Consider the following 15,838-nt stretch of genomic DNA (forward strand, 5'->3'; position numbering starts at 1 on the left):
TGGGATTTTCTGTGTCAAAAGTTGCTTTTCGGTGCTAAAATGTTGCAACTTTAATAAAATTAGACAGCGTTGTCTGTCGTGCGTAATAAATATTTAATAATTAATGAATAATTAACGACTTGCTATGTTACATGCAGGTTGAAGCGCGTGAGTCAGTTAATTAATATCTCGTTAAAAGCGGTAATAATTTTCATTTAATGATGTTATGTTTGCTTTTAATCCAACCGCGTTTTATTTAACTTTATTAATTATCTCCGCATATCGTATATTTAAAAAATCATGTTCTTCGTTTATACAATTTTCCGACTACAATCGCTTTTTTTAAATCAATTATTTCGTCACACTTTATGTGCTAGTAGATATTATCTTATCTCGTGATAATGACTTGATAACTCGTGATAAATACGAACACGTTATATACCATTTTTCATTTGCGCTGATTACTTTCCTGATGATTCTTTCGTACAATGTTTTCTGAAACCGCTAATGCTTTATTTATATTATTTTTACCAGACAGAAAGTATAATAACAACTTTCGTGTTAAAATGAACACAACCGAGACGAAAGCCTTTTTCGCGAATTAATATCCAAAGGGATGTGAATATAATTACTAAAATGTTATTTCACGTTTAATATTAAATAAGTTTTAAAAAGAAATTTAAAGTTTAATTACCAAGGTTCCAAAAAATGAGAAGATTACAAAATTTCAGAGGATAGTTTGATATCTTTTCTGAAGACAACCAATACGAAACTCATCAAAATATCTATAATCCATATTAAAAATGCGATTCGTAGACATAATATTAATATGTCTACATTAAATCGAAATAATAGGAATTTTCTTGCATCACATTTTTATGCATACGTAAGAATGATTGAACATATATATTTGAAAGCATCGAGCATACCTCTACAATGACCATATCATAGGGAGGATCTTGCGGTGGGTTTTTGATCAGCTGTTGCATTTTTGGATGGCTCAACAACTGGCAAATGTTATGTCCGGCCATGGCCACGAAATAGGCTATAGATGGATTGCTAAAAGCTTGTGCTTCCTCCGCAGTGACATTGTTCACAACGCGTGGAAGAGTGCCCTTTATACTGATATCTGTGTAATTGGGTATCGGCTTTTCCAACGGAAAATGCGTGACGACATCTACCTGATGACCGCGTCTCGCTAAATCCTTCATCAGTGCTTCTTGCATGATAAAATGACTCTTGCCGTGAAACGGGAATACACCGAGAATTCGCAAACCATTAGCAATTTGGTCACAAGCCAAAATCACGAGGAAAACCGGTAGCAACACCTTCATATTGATTTAGTGAGCTCGTCGCGATTTCGTGTACGTCAATATACGTTACATTCGACCGACACCTTACGTCTTACGTAATCTCTGATCTACCAATGCGCAGTGACTAGACAGTGCTCGTTATCGTCGCAACTGGCCAACCACAATTACTGATCACACTTCATTTAGGGGAACACTGGTTATAACTGAAAAAAAGACATGTTATTGTGAAACGAGATAAAGCCTCTTAGGTCAAATGTATTTTCAGTAACGTTCTGTACATTGTGTATGGACTTAATTATCCGTTGACTAAAGATTATTACGCACATAAATTAGTGATATAATAATCTCAATGTTATTATCTCTTTGTAGGCGTATGCATTTTGCACGCAAAACACATTATTGCACAATTACAACACGTATGTACGCTTTAATAAACGTCACAGTCATAATTTTTGCAAATTCGTAAATGATACGTGACACTCTAAACTGTATGCACAATGAAGAGAAATTGTACTATTACTCACTGCTCGAACACATGACAATCTTGTATCAAAATTATAACAACTGGCGAAAAAGACGACTTGATGTTTCCATATATTGCCTATAGTCTGAACTTTTATAGAGAATGTCTTTCACGAGTTCGTTGGCAGTCAGTTGGTATGAATACTGGCCGTCGACCGTAGACTCCCTCTAGAGAAAAGATGCACCAAGATACACGATAATGGAGCTGGAGCGGTAGTGGTGGTAAAATTGCCTCGAGCGATGCGTTCCAAGCGTGTCGGAATCCATCTGCCGAAGTCCGTCTGAAAATTTCCACGATGTATCTACATACTTCAGAATATACATCTTTTAGATTATGATTTCCATTTATTTTCTATCTTTTTATGATATACCATTTTCATCCGTGTATATTCGTGCGCGCGTATGTACGTATATATGTATATGCACGCACATAGTTGTAGAGGCAAGTTCCCTATTATAGGATAGGCTCCTAATATGATAGCGGAGTTTCTGCTAGTTTAGTTAATCATTATACTATAGTCATCGTTATACAACAGGTATAATCGGTAACTTGATCAATATTGCATCACTAAGCAATATTATACCTTGCTTATAGGTATAATTTATACTTAAAACTGGTACAATTGATTTTTTACGTTACCAGAAGGTAGACGAGTCACTTAGATTAGAAAACGTAGACATTGTCATAGGAAACATAATATTTAAGAAAATACAATTATTACAAGCACCTGCATTTCTATTAGGCCAAATAATGTCCACATTGAGATATATTGTAGGCAATGTTTTTCCGGACGAAGAATATATTCTAGGACAATCTCTTCCGCATATAAGCTTGCAAACTTGGCGATTGTTCTACCTGTATAGAGTGTAGAGAACTATGAACGTTACAAATATCGATTCATACTCGAGCTAATAAAGTAGGGTGAACAGAAGCTATGACAGAGGATAGGGCCGCAACTGAAGATGTTGCTCACATTTATAGAATTATAGTAACGGAGAAACTAAATAATAAAGAGAATCTGTACAAATTTGTCAGTTATATGACGCAAACTGATTAATTATTACAACCAGCAGGACAACGTAGATAAAAATGTAGTTATTAAGCAACAACAATATTACCTTAAAATAACAATATCTTCAGAATTCTTAATTACTCTTCTTAAGTTTTTAGTCGCTGATTTTATTGCAAGTTTATCTGAAGCGTGCGCCCTCGGAAAGGATTTCTGTTACCGAGACAAAAAATATTCTTGACGCATTTCTATTTCTCACAACCTTATTTAATATAAAAATAAGACAATATCATAATTAAATCAATAATTCTTATTCCCCTCTATCGAATTAAAAAAGATTGACTTACTATATTGAGACGAGAGCAACTTATATAAATGTAAGTTTATATGTATATTCTTGCGTTTAGAATATATTTTCCCTCCATCTTACAACGCACGAAATTGGTACCACGATATTCGACAGAAGACGATACGTACTATCATTTTATTCCAGATTTTAGAATTTTTCATTTTCCCTTTCTAAAAAAGAGATGTTACCAGCGCGAATGTCGTTAATATCGAACAGTTGAGGCCTCCTTTCCGCGATGTCGATTAGTTTTCTCGAAGCGCGGAGTGCTTAACTTCTCTTTTAGATTCATAGTGAATGAAGATTTGCAATTTAGAAATAATACATTTGTATGCATCAACTATTGAAGTAAAATCTCTAATCTTAGTAATTAGAATTTAAGTAACAACGATTTTCGTTTCGAAACATTTTCTCGATTGAACAGAATTAATCGTTAATTTAATCAATAGTAATGTAAAATATTAAGTACGGAATTTTCCATTTCGTAGGCGGGACAACGAATTCTCAACGTTCGTAGTTGTTTTTCTCTCGGCGCGGTGACGTATGATGTTTTTGCGTGCCATCGTGTGCCTGAAGGTCGCTGCGCTCTCACTCGCTCGCCGAACGTCGTGCCGGCAGGCAGCAGCGAGAGTCGCTCCGTGCGTGTTATTACTTTCGCTTATTACTTTTGCGTTATCGGTTTCCAAGACTCGATTGCGATAAATGCAGGGATAAAACGCTATTGATTTGGACACCTTTATCCGTAACAAGTAACGTTCCTCGATTATCAAGTTTCTACAACTTGTAATGAGAAACGATTTACAAGTTGTGGCGACGGCTCTTTATCAACGTATCTCTTTATCAACTCATCTAAAATATGAATGTAAACCGTGGTACTTTGTCGCGGTTACATCTCGTTTACGCAACGCGCTTTTAATTATCTGTCGATTTCGTGTAATCTGTTCCATTTTCGGGAAAAAAGAGAAATTTGTACGACTTTGCTCTGTCGTTCTTCGCAACTCGAACGGGCGGGAAGTAAAGAAAGTCGCTTATTGCACGTCGTTACATTATTTCTTTGCCGCAGATTATGTTTCCGATGCTCGCGTTGCGTTTTATATCGCCAATTCGAAAGTGATTTATCCACTATCCTATTCTTCCGAATCAAAAATGCAAGTTGTTAGTTTGAGTAATTTGTATGATAGAAAGTCTTGGAAACCGATAACGCAAAAGTTAATAATATTTCGTGTGTTCGCGGTATTTCACATCGCGTACGGGAGTGCCGGAAATTTCGCGCGATCGATGATTTTCGCGAGTGAGTGTTGTGTAAGTGCAACAAGGAAATCTGAGAGGAGGAGGTGGCCGAGGAGGCATCGGGCAACGGCGGAGAAATCGTAAGGTAAGTGTCTTATATTTTTATGTTATTTAATTATTACTTGTGCAAAATAAAGCATCTGTTCCGTGTTTTATTTTATTTATTCAAATGATTCGAACGAGGAGTCGAATAAGTGTTAGAGACAAAACCAATGTATACAATTTTGTGAATTTATATTTAAAAGGAAGACTTCCTCAGTATTTTATATAATTCTCTTAATAAGTACCTATTTTTAAAAATAGGTACTTATTAAGGTACTTAATAAAATATGAAGCATATTTAGTATAATAATTTCGATTTGACACAATTAGTCTATACTAATCATATACATATTTGTATTTTTACAGTTTAACATACATGATGTACTATACATACAACTCTGCGGTTGCGAATCGTATCAGTGAGTGATAAATTACTTTTTATTTTAAATTGACGTTGCACATACAATTACTTCTTTGCATGTATAGAAATTCTCAAAAATATACAATGCTCAACTACAAACTGCGCGCGCGAAGCGCGCGTTTGGTCATCTCTAGTGAGATTAAAATATTCCTGTCTCTATAATAAATATGATTGGCGCTATATCGATTCTATTTTGTGAGACATTGAAGTGCAATAGCATTGGATCCGGAAGTTTTTCTCTGGGTGTAATCTTTTGAGTTTTATAACTCTGAAAATGACCATGCGTCCCTGTTCTCTATATACTTGTACGTCCCAGCTTATAGAGTTAACTGAAATGTGTGTCGTAAAACGTGCTATCGACAATTGCAAACTTCTTGCCTGTACTTTATTGCTTTCCTGTCGTCATCATCCCTCTCTTCTGTCTGAGCAACAATGAGGCATGCGCGTTCTGTACACGGGGGTGTGCCACTATCCACCACCACGGCAATTCTCCGACTACTCATGCGCGCCGGGTTTACCGTATGTTTTGTGTACAGTATCCTTTGGTAACGCGACGGTAACAGTTGACGTCGTCGTGCTCGGATGTGAGTGAAACAGTTCTTCGATTTTTATATGTTTGAGTAATTAATTTTTTTTAGTTAAAATTACGCGGGTGCAAATTCTGCGGATCAAAGAAAACGGGATTATCATTACTATACGAGTAAGTTTGTAACATTAGAACTCATTATTTTACGGATAATGTTACGGGTGTCGTTCCGGTTATGGGATTAAATATTTAGAGAATAATAACTAACATAGTTCTACGGTTTCTTTCATCTAGTGAGGGTAAGTGATTATGATTTACGGTGATATGTATTTCTGAACGATGTGAAAGGCTGAAACACTCGTGAATCTTTTTTTTATAGCCACAGGATATTGTAATGTGAGAAATAAATGTATGATACAAATGTGCTGTTTATTGTACTAATCTCTGTGTGTAAAACTTTTGGTATTGTCATAAACAACGATTCGCAAAGTTGTCAAAGTGTTTTTATTTAAATGAAATTGAATTAGATAAATAGAGATATTTCATAAGAATTTTATATATTTCGACTTTTTGCATCATTGTGATATTTAATCTAATGTTATGTATTATTTTTATATATTTCTTTCCTTTAAATATATGTTTTACTGAATATACATACGTGTACGTATACAGGTAAAAATTGATTTTTTAAATCTTGTAGTACGAATAGACCCGACATGCAAACTGCTGATGTTTTTACCAACTACTTTATATATATAATAAATATTTAAAATGTATTGTTAATATAATATTTTTTATTGTCAATATATATATATATATAACATTTAACAGACTGTATACAATGTGTTTATATTACTACGAGAGAAAGATATAACTACGTCAATATAATTGATAATTTATTATGATTTTTTCAACTTTTTCTTATAATGTTTTAATTATTTCTTTATTATTGAAATATTTTTACAATTATCTGTTGTATTTACCATCCTGTGGTTGCACCTTCTCCGCTCGATACAAGCTGTAACATTAGTGTTATAGTCTTGCGTGAATCGGTGATCAGTATATCACATGTGAAGTTCAGTGATGAATTCAATATTGACTAATTTTTACTCTTGCATTATATCATTAGTAAACCAGTCACTGCGTATGTTTTTGTAATTAAAACATTTTTTTTTAAATATAAGGAATGCCAGAATTATGGAGAGATCAATAGCAATTATTCTGTTAGTAGGAGGGGGGAGACAGGGAGAGACAGGGAGAGACACGGAGAGACATATACATTTATACAGGTTTTGATAGTATCCTTTACTGCATATTATGTAATTTCGTAATGTTCTATATTTTATTAATTTATGAAAAGCGTGTACATACAACTATTAATAGAAAAGTTATATACAGGGTGTCAAATTCGTTTGTGACCATTCCAAAACACAAACGAATTTGACACCCTGTATAAATGTAATTTAAAGCAGAAGATTGCAAAGTGCGAAACATGATATTCTAATTCATTAACTTATAATATTATATTCTTTTATTTTCAGCATCCTTCAACAAAAAGATTGTTATCTTATATTGATCAAAAAAGCTCTTTACCTTTTTCTTCTACCACAATTTTGTCTTTTTGTTAGTTACGATGAAATTTCATCGTCCATTTGTCGGCTATTGGGCGTGATTCTAATTCTAATTGCAATTCTAATAGACAGTTTATTGCGATAAATATTACCACATGTCTCAGTGGTCGAATTGGTGCAAGGCCCGCTTAGAGAGAGGAAGGTCCAGGTTCAAACCCTGGCTGAGGTAGTATTTTTCGTAATAAATTTAAAATATGAAATATTTAGACACTAACACCCTGTCACGACTCTTAGTCCTTTATTCCTTTAATTATCACACACACACATTTGAGCCATACGAATTTTCATTAATTTCTCAATATATTTATTGATATTAAATTTTATTATTGTTGCTGAGGCCCAATAAATACTTCGAACGGTAGTAAGATACTATAATTACATAAAATAATGCAATTAACCAAAATAAAGAAAATTATTTAAATAGATTTTAATTTTGGACACACTTACAATTAAAATTATATTATGTTAAATATATGTATTTATAAACAAAAGAATACGCGCGCGCGCGCACGTGTGTGTTTACTCTTTTTACATTTTTCTTCTGTTGGTACTACATATATAGATGAAGATTCTTCTAATTTTGTATTGCAATTAAAACCGATACGTAACTAGCTGATGTTTTTATCAACTATAATACATGAAATACAGTAAATATTTAGAATGTTACATTGCCAACAATATAGACTATATGTAATACGTTAACTCTTGTCGGTTACACTTTCTGAAAATCACATATTGCGCACACAGAGGTCCAATTGACTCCATCCACTTTTAAACCGTGCCGTGTTTATACTATTTGTGTATATTTAAATAAAAAAAATGAGAGAATAAATTTGAAAGCTGGTATGAGAAGGGGAAGTAGACTTTTTATGAAAATATTAATTTTACTATAACCAAGGTTAGGGTTAATTTTCAATTTAGAACTTACGGGTATAAAGCTTTAAACTTGCGTTGGGATCTTTTGGACGCTACAATGACCAACAAGGGTTAACATTACATTACTATGATAAAACATAAAATGATGTCAGCACAATTTTTAAGTTATTGTAATTTCGTTGTGATGATTTATTTATTTCTTCATTAATAAAATATCTTTACAATTAATGTCTTATTAGAAAACGATTAAAGATGTTTAAACAATGAGATGGTTGTTATTAATTAGTATAATCACTTACGTTACAAAACGTCGACAATGTCATAGGAATTATTTTCCCAGCCATAATATAAAAAGGCTTTTTAGCTCGAACCATTATTAGGAGCAAACACTTTGCCTTTTCTGGCTTCAATTTGTACCATTCATGCTCATAAGCTGCATGATATATACTTTCGCTCTTTACAAGTGACATCACAATGTATAATTCTGTTATCTCTATATATTATGTTTTTCGTATATATTTGTAGATACTTACTTTTGCTACTAAAAGCTCACTCACCGCGCACAACAGACACATGTGTCCAGAAACATTTATTGCAACAGAAGTGATATATATAAAGCGCATTATTGACATTTTCTTTCCTTCTTTAAGTATCTAGAAAATCAATGAAACAATATTACACAAATTTGTTATATGATTAATTGTTATTATTATAAAAGAAATATTTTAGCTTCTTACATTTCAAATATATGTATATTTATTTTATGTAAAAATGGAAGAAATTTTTGAATACTTACTGCGATTATTAGAAATCCGTATAAACTGCATAATAAGCCGATGTAGACAAAGAATCCGAGTAATAATAAAGTAAATATATTTTCGATAATATGAACATATCTTAAAAAGAATTTCGTCATTTAGTGACGTTTGTATATCATTTCACGGTTTTCAAAATAATTTACATTTCTTTAGAACTTTAATTGTGTAATTGTAAACTTTTCAAATGTGTCACACAGCTTAAATATTTAATGAGAAAAATTTTACACTATTATTATTCTTATGGAAAATTTTACACAATAAAAATAACTTAGAAAAGTTGTAAATGTTCAATATATTAATTCGGTAAATATAGATGTTGAGATATTAAAATTTGTACGGAACTCGATTAGTCGTATGTGCTCCTTCACGATAAAGGCTACAGTTTTGTTATCGTTTTCATATATATTTTTGTTAATCAGCTTGTCTTTTAAATTCTCCAGTTGCCCGCACAAATGAAATACCAGTAATCCGAATAAGTTATCCATACTACTGTAACACGCAGTACACATAACGACCATGAGGGACTGTGTGAAGTAGGAAAACTCGAAATACGGGCTTTGATTTTTATCATAGATATAATGGGATTGTAGGGGTAAGATCTTATCTGGATCAGTGACATTTGTCATGTATCTCACAGACTTCCCGAAGAAAGGTAGAAGAACGAGCAAACAAGCTGACAGAAACATATAGGAATAACCGATCAATGTGAGAATTCGAGCGTATTGAGCATGCTTTATCATAATGCACCGTTCCTTATCGCTTTTGATTTTTATCCAATCCTCAGCTATCATACTTATGGCCAGTAAAAGATCTTGAAAATGAAAAATTGTGTTAATGGATACATGAAATTTAAAGTTAAAAGACAGGAGGTATAATCAAATATACAAATGGGTAGATAGTTTTCTTAAAGCTTCCCTCTTTCTCTCTTTCTTTATAATTATTTTTAAAATAAATAATTTGTAGCATATAATATTTCTTTTACGAAAGTAAGTATATTATTATAACTGTTGAAAACTAGAATTTTTAGAGGAGATTTAATTACGATTTAGAGGAGACTTAGTTACGAGTTTTATGTAGAGCATTCGTGACTAATACGAGAGAGAGTCCTACCTGGTTTCTTCCACCATATAACAACTAGTCCTATTATAGTCATTATACATGGTAAAATGGTTTGCAGATTGTCTATCATTGACATCAGATCACCCCAAATTCTCACTACGGAATGTATGGCTGGAGTAACTCCAGTAAAAACAAATATGACAAATGTGAATATCACCCTCAAATTCGAGAAGAATCTGTCACGGGGATTTTCACGAACATTTGGCCATAGGCCAAAAATATTTAATACAATTCGATTTGGCTTGGTTGCCCATTCGAAGTCTGCCTAGGCACAAATAATTTCAATGTACAATTGATGATAATAGTGATATATTGATAGATTGATCTCGAATTGTATGTATATACATATGTATTCAGAAAATTGAAAATATTTTCACGGGTTGTTTGCTGGATGTATTATATTTTATGCTTAGAACGTCTATTATTAAATGCACCTTAATAAAATATTGTATAGGTACTATCGTATGTATAATGTTATATTCTTACAGATTTTATGTTGAGTGCTTTTTACTATACTGTTATCTGCCAATTGATAGTAAGATTTTATAATAAAAACGTTTATTTATTATAAATACTTGAAAAAATTTTGGTAGTGATAATTATAGTAACAATCATTATAATAGGCATAGAACTTGTATGTTTTTGCAACATAAAAAGTTAAGTGAAATGTTCTAGGCAATAGCTTGATGCGATTAACGTACGATTTCTATTATAATACAATGTATTGTATATAGTTATTTTGGTTACGTGTCATTGTTTTAGTACAAAAGTGATTATAAGCACCTGCGTGTCTCATTAACTTATCCGTAAGCATGCTCGAAAGTGTAGAGCCAAGACGTTTTATTCTCTCCCGTGCGTAAAGTATACCCTGTAGTCTTCATACGCTAACTGTGGTATGTCGCTTCGATTAAAGTTCGCCAATTCCGTGGTCGTTTTATAATGTAGGGAGTCGTAAGTATTACAACTGTCAAACTGTATAATTATTGTGGTCGTCAGTTGCGATGTTCACAGACAAAAAGTGAAAATACGGAAAGGCTGAAATGAGAAACGCGATGCGTCGTGCGACAGGGCCGCAGCTGTAAATACTTTACCTGCACTTATAGCAGTTATCAGCTGACTTTTAATTTCGTCGAGAAATATTCAATATCTGATATAAATGATGTGTGAATTAATGTACTAATACAACAAACGTAGTACGCCGCAATAAATTTGAGCAGTCAGCGTTAAGTAAAGATATAAGTTTAGCCTCTAGCAATATTAAAAAATTTTTAGTAACATCATTTTTCTATGAATGTGACAATCGTAGGTATTTGTAGCGAATATGTAATCTTGTATAAATACGGATTTTTAAAGTTTCTATATTTTTTATTTCTTTTTGATCAAGACAATGATAGTATGCCGTCCCTGGCTTTCATACACCTGTAATTGACAAAGTTGTGCGTGATGTATGTACACGATGGTACAACCGTCACGCAAGAGCCATAACCGCCAAAGTTTTCGCACCAGTAAGGTAGAATTTTAATACCATTCTTTTCTCATCTTACTTTTCTGTATGTGAAGTAACGTTGATGCATCCTGGGGTTGTACTTTCCACCCTCGACACGAGCCAACGTCAGCTAGTGCCTTGCGTGGATCGGCGACGAGAACGTCGCATATGAATTCATTGATGAATGCTATAGTGACTCTTCTTATTACCCTCGCATTATGTCACACTAATGAGAATTTAGTAAGAGCTATACAAATAGTGCAAGTTAATAATAATATAAAAGATATACATTTGCTCAATAGTCTTTATTAAATATTAGGAGTATGCAATACATAATGAAGAATGTTAGTAGGAATTCATTTTTTGTTTGATCCAAGAAATGTAAGAGTAAACGTTAGTGTATACATCTGGATAACCCAAGGCGCACGGTCTTCCACCAGACACCAGACCGACAATAGTATTGTCGGTGTCACGAATCAGTCCACTACCACTGTCACCCTGCAACATAATTTGAAGATTATTAATTTTTTAAAAATACGATATTCAATATCTCTTATATAAGTGAAACAATTGATAATATTTTCCGTATTATACTAAATTCAAAATTGTTATTATTTAAGAAAAAATTCTGCTAATTTGGCATATTATCATTTTTATGAATAATTAAGATGGTAAAGAGAAAAGTAAGGTATGCAAGAGAATTCTACTTTAAGCGATGTCATTACAAATGTAAATTAATTATGATGTAAAATATTATATTCTGGATAAGATAGAAGGAACGTAATAATGTAAGGTGAGTGATGTTCAATATGACATCGCGATTCAACAACAGTAATTAGAAAATGCCATGTGTACAGACGGAAAATATTAAATATAAAGAGACGCCCAATAATAAAATCAAATGCATTCTGTTAGATGTAATATAATGTTACGTACATTGCACAATCCAGTTCCGTAGGTGATAAGGGTACAGAATTCATTCGATGAGTGAATGGGCATAGAGTTTTTATGATATTGCTGGCATAAGTCTGGAAGCATGGCTTTCGCGTGCAATTTTTGCAAGTTGTTGTGTATGGCTTTTCTGAAACCCGTAGAACCCCATGCTGCAATTGTAACGCTATCATCCTTAGCTATATTTCTCGTTGGGAGTTTAATTGGCTGTTGTGTTGGTCCAAACTGAACGGGCGCAGCCAGCTAAAACAATTTTATGTTGAATAAATTGGGCTGTAAGAGTGATTAAAGTATGTTTCGCGCGCGCGTGCGCGCGTGTGTATAATTACTTTTATAATTAATTAATAACAAAAGGTATATCGTATGTGCACACCACAAATATGTCACAAACTGATATTATATATCTTAGTATGTTTTAAAGTTTTACCTTTATCAAACCGATATCGTAAGGTCCTCTACCCGAAGGGAAGTTGGGGTCGTAACTTTCATGGTACCACACATTAGCTATTTTATGAGCCTGTCCACCCGAATTGAGATAGGTCGTGCCAGTAAAAACGGTCACAGATTTCAATAGAGAGGGGTTCTGCTTTAAAGACACTAGGCAATGCGCGGCAGTTAGAACGTATTGCTTATCAATTAGGCTACCACCGCACATATGGTTGCCGTTCATCCTCATGGAAATACAATGCGGATAGTCGTTTATGTTCGCCGGTATTCCATTTACTAACTTGTCTGGTTCATCGCCGTAAACACCTACAAACGTATAATGAAGTAATTTTCTAATGTCATACAATATATTAATAAGTTTTTCTAATTTATTTTAATATACGATGCAATACTAATTTATGAATATCAAATTACCGAAACTGTATGCTATTATTCTCATGATCAAACAGAATTATTTGTATCATTATCTCACATTATTTATCTAAGAAAAAATTTTTGCTAATTTTATACTTACAAATTTTACTTGCTCTTATTTGTTTTTTAATATAAGACAGTATAGGATTCATTTCTGTTTTTAGACCAAATTTTCAAAATTCATATAAAATAAAGCTAATACGATAAATACGATAAATACAATATGGAATGTGACGAAGATTAAGTATGTTGCACAGTATATAAGAACTCAATAAAGTAATTTACATGCACACTTTTTATACATATGTGTAGTCGAAACGTATCAAGTTTTTAGAATGGTAAATAAATAATTAGAAAGCGAAAAATTTAGTGTATAAAACTCGTTAAATTGTCACACAAACTATTATCAATTTCGTGATGTACTTACCTACGATCGCCAATGCGATCAGGATACACGACAGTTGTTTCATTGTGGTAGGTCTGCTTTCACACCGCGCCTGACAAACTTCGGGAAGCACAGTAATGACTAATGCGTACGGTACAATTTATATATGTATCGAAGTATGTACACAGCTGTGAATAATATTAATTATTCCAATTTGCGTCATAACGAGATTATCATGGAAATCGCAGTTATATGATATTTAATTAAGAACGATGTAATTAAGATACTGCTTGTGTCTTTATTGAATTTATGATCAATCGTGCATTATGAATGATATTTGTAATGTTAAGCGAATGAAATGTATACTTTCATGAAAATAATCTGAATTATCATGAGTTAATAATAAAATTTTAACAATACAATAATAAAAATTGTTGCATTTCAATGGGATTTAGCATGCAAAATAATTTTAGTATTTTAATCTTCAGTATATGGTTAATAAATACATATATATATATGAGAGAAAACTTTCAGTATTAAATTAAATTATCTTAAACTGGAAGAATATCTCAAAGTTCTTCTGCTTTGTAGAACGACTTATATAAAGGATTGTTTGTCTTTTTAAATAAAAATAGAGGATTTTAAAACATGTATTGCATAATAAATTGACTACTTGACTATAAAATAAATTTAAAAAATATTTCTCAAAATGTTACTATTAAAACACTTAAAAGTATTTAAAAGCAACCGCATTTTTATTAATACATCTTTTCATTGCAAATTCATGACATTGATTTGTAAATAATAAATTTAATTGTGTTTGTCATGCGTCTTTCCATAATATTGAAAGCAACGTACAGTTTAAATAAAAATAATGCGACAACATTGTAATATATGTGTTTGACAAGTTTTTAAAACAAGAAAGTAAAACATGTATACATATATCTTATAATAATAAACTTTATCACATTTATATACAAACTAGTCCCAATATGAATAAAAAGGCGTGTTAAATCGATAGTCGAAAGTCTCAAAGTATTGCTGTCGCTTTTTCGAGATGCTGATTGGTTGTCTCGCTTCCCAGTGAGAAATGATTCGTCGATCGACGTCGAAACGACGTCGAATCAACATCGACATCATCGAATTGACGTCGATTCGACATCATTTCGACATCGATCGATGAATCATGTCTCACTGGGTTGTGCGATATGACATGCTTCAATCGTGTTATTTGCAGCTGTCAAACCATGCGAATTTTTAGAGAGAGCAAATGGCGCGCGCGACGCGCGCGCTTGTGTTCTTTATTTAATAAAATAATATATTAATTGTTACTTCCCGATATGAATATTAAAATCAGATTTTTATTTGATATTTTTGTAGATTTCTATTTTTATTCCCGATGTGCCAGCAAAACCGATATATAACCGGCTGATGTCTTTAACAACTGAAAATATTTAAATAATTGTAAATGTATGTTGGCGTACAAAATTAACTTAATCAATGATGTAAATATGTACTACATTTGCTTCTTCTTTATATGTAATAATATCTTTATATGTATATTATGTATTAATTTATAAAATGCAGTCTGGCAGTTAAATAATTAGTTTAATTCCTGCAATATTTTAAATATTAATAACATATTTCAGATACTACTTTATACATTCCACTTATGTAAAAGCATATTTTACACATTTCAGATAATTGTTTAATACTTTAATTTATCGTAGAAAATGTTATGTCAATTATAATTTCCATTCGATAAAAATGAGAAATCTTATAGATAATATAGCTTCCTTATATTTTGTGTAACAATACATTTATTTTTGCATATATTTATATTGTTCACGTCAAGAATATATGAAATGGTAAAGAAAGAGTAACTTGAGAGTATAAATGTCTTAGCTTACGTTACAAAACGTGGACATGGTCATCGGGAACAGTTTTCCAGCGCTAAGGCATAACGATTTGTTGGCCCGCATCATTATGATCATTATGTTCCTTGCTTTCGTCGGTTCCAACTTGTACCATTTGTATTTGCATGCTGCTTCGTAAATTCCATCACACTTAACAAATAGACATACGCAAAACTGTTAATTAGATCACATATATACTAGAGCAAGTATCTTAATTATCAGACTGTGTAAGTTATATTTTGTGTATAAGTTAACGAAGAAAGTACTGTACTTGTGCAACCAAAATTTCTCCTACAGCGCAGTAGAGACATGTGTGTGTAAATGTACTAACACCCGCCAATATAAC

The 15,838-nt window shown here is 32.4% G+C and overlaps 4 protein-coding genes across 4 annotated transcripts in view; all 4 read right to left on the reverse strand.

The window, feature by feature from the left end:
• Positions 1 to 1,495, reverse strand: part of LOC105562051 (UDP-glucuronosyltransferase 3A1-like) — an 8,393-nt gene extending 6,898 nt beyond the window's left edge. The window contains exon 1 of the mRNA XM_012012552.1: positions 814 to 1,495. Within this exon, the coding sequence (XP_011867942.1) occupies positions 814 to 1,313 (500 nt within the window). The 5' untranslated portion in view covers positions 1,314 to 1,495. The remainder of the gene's footprint in view (positions 1 to 813) is intronic.
• A 6,061-nt stretch (positions 1,496 to 7,556) lies between these two features.
• Positions 7,557 to 10,779, reverse strand: LOC105562037 (odorant receptor 49b-like). The gene is made up of 7 exons (XM_012012536.1): positions 10,677 to 10,779; positions 9,885 to 10,154; positions 9,117 to 9,585; positions 8,753 to 8,852; positions 8,490 to 8,609; positions 8,256 to 8,411; positions 7,557 to 7,708 (listed from the first exon to the last, which is right to left on the reverse strand). The coding sequence occupies exons 1-7, from the start codon at positions 10,705 to 10,707 to the stop codon at positions 7,655 to 7,657; spliced, it is 1,200 nt and encodes a 399-aa protein (XP_011867926.1). The 5' UTR covers positions 10,708 to 10,779; the 3' UTR covers positions 7,557 to 7,654.
• An 846-nt stretch (positions 10,780 to 11,625) lies between these two features.
• LOC105562038 (chymotrypsin-1-like) lies at positions 11,626 to 13,913 on the reverse strand. Its single transcript, XM_012012537.1, has 4 exons — positions 13,619 to 13,913; positions 12,758 to 13,083; positions 12,316 to 12,573; positions 11,626 to 11,877 (listed from the first exon to the last, which is right to left on the reverse strand). The coding sequence occupies exons 1-4, from the start codon at positions 13,659 to 13,661 to the stop codon at positions 11,725 to 11,727; spliced, it is 780 nt and encodes a 259-aa protein (XP_011867927.1). The 5' UTR covers positions 13,662 to 13,913; the 3' UTR covers positions 11,626 to 11,724.
• Positions 13,914 to 14,928: 1,015 nt separating this feature from the next.
• Positions 14,929 to 15,835, reverse strand: LOC105562052 (the record flags this gene model as incomplete). Its single annotated transcript, XM_012012554.1, has 3 exons — positions 14,929 to 15,020; positions 15,487 to 15,642; positions 15,764 to 15,835. Coding segments are annotated over 3 exons (282 nt in total), but the record flags the coding sequence as incomplete, so codon positions are not given.
• Positions 15,836 to 15,838: the final 3 nt, after the last annotated feature.

This window comes from Vollenhovia emeryi, unplaced genomic scaffold (assembly GCF_000949405.1).
Source record: "Vollenhovia emeryi isolate VEMERY1.0 unplaced genomic scaffold, V.emery_V1.0 DF939197.1, whole genome shotgun sequence".
In the NCBI taxonomy this organism is placed as follows: Eukaryota; Metazoa; Arthropoda; class Insecta; order Hymenoptera; family Formicidae; genus Vollenhovia; species Vollenhovia emeryi.

Excerpts from the sequence above, each read along its gene's own strand:
- LOC105562037 (XM_012012536.1), bottom strand. The coding sequence starts at position 10,707 with ATGCTTACGGATAAGTTAATGAGACACGCAG. Across the intron at positions 10,155-10,676 it reads TAAGTTAATGAGACACGCAG|ACTTCGAATGGGCAACCAAG; the intron begins GTGCTTATAATC and ends GTGCCTAGGCAG. Across the intron at positions 7,709-8,255 it reads CATTGTCGACGTTTTGTAAC|TTGATAAAAACATCAGCTAG; the intron begins GTAAGTGATTAT and ends CATGTATTATAG.
- LOC105562038 (XM_012012537.1), bottom strand. The coding sequence starts at position 13,661 with ATGAAACAACTGTCGTGTATCCTGATCGCATTGGCGATCGTAG. Across the intron at positions 13,084-13,618 it reads GATCGCATTGGCGATCGTAG|GTGTTTACGGCGATGAACCA; the intron begins GTAAGTACATCA and ends ATACGTTTGTAG. Across the intron at positions 12,574-12,757 it reads ACGATATCGGTTTGATAAAG|CTGGCTGCGCCCGTTCAGTT; the intron begins GTAAAACTTTAA and ends AAATTGTTTTAG.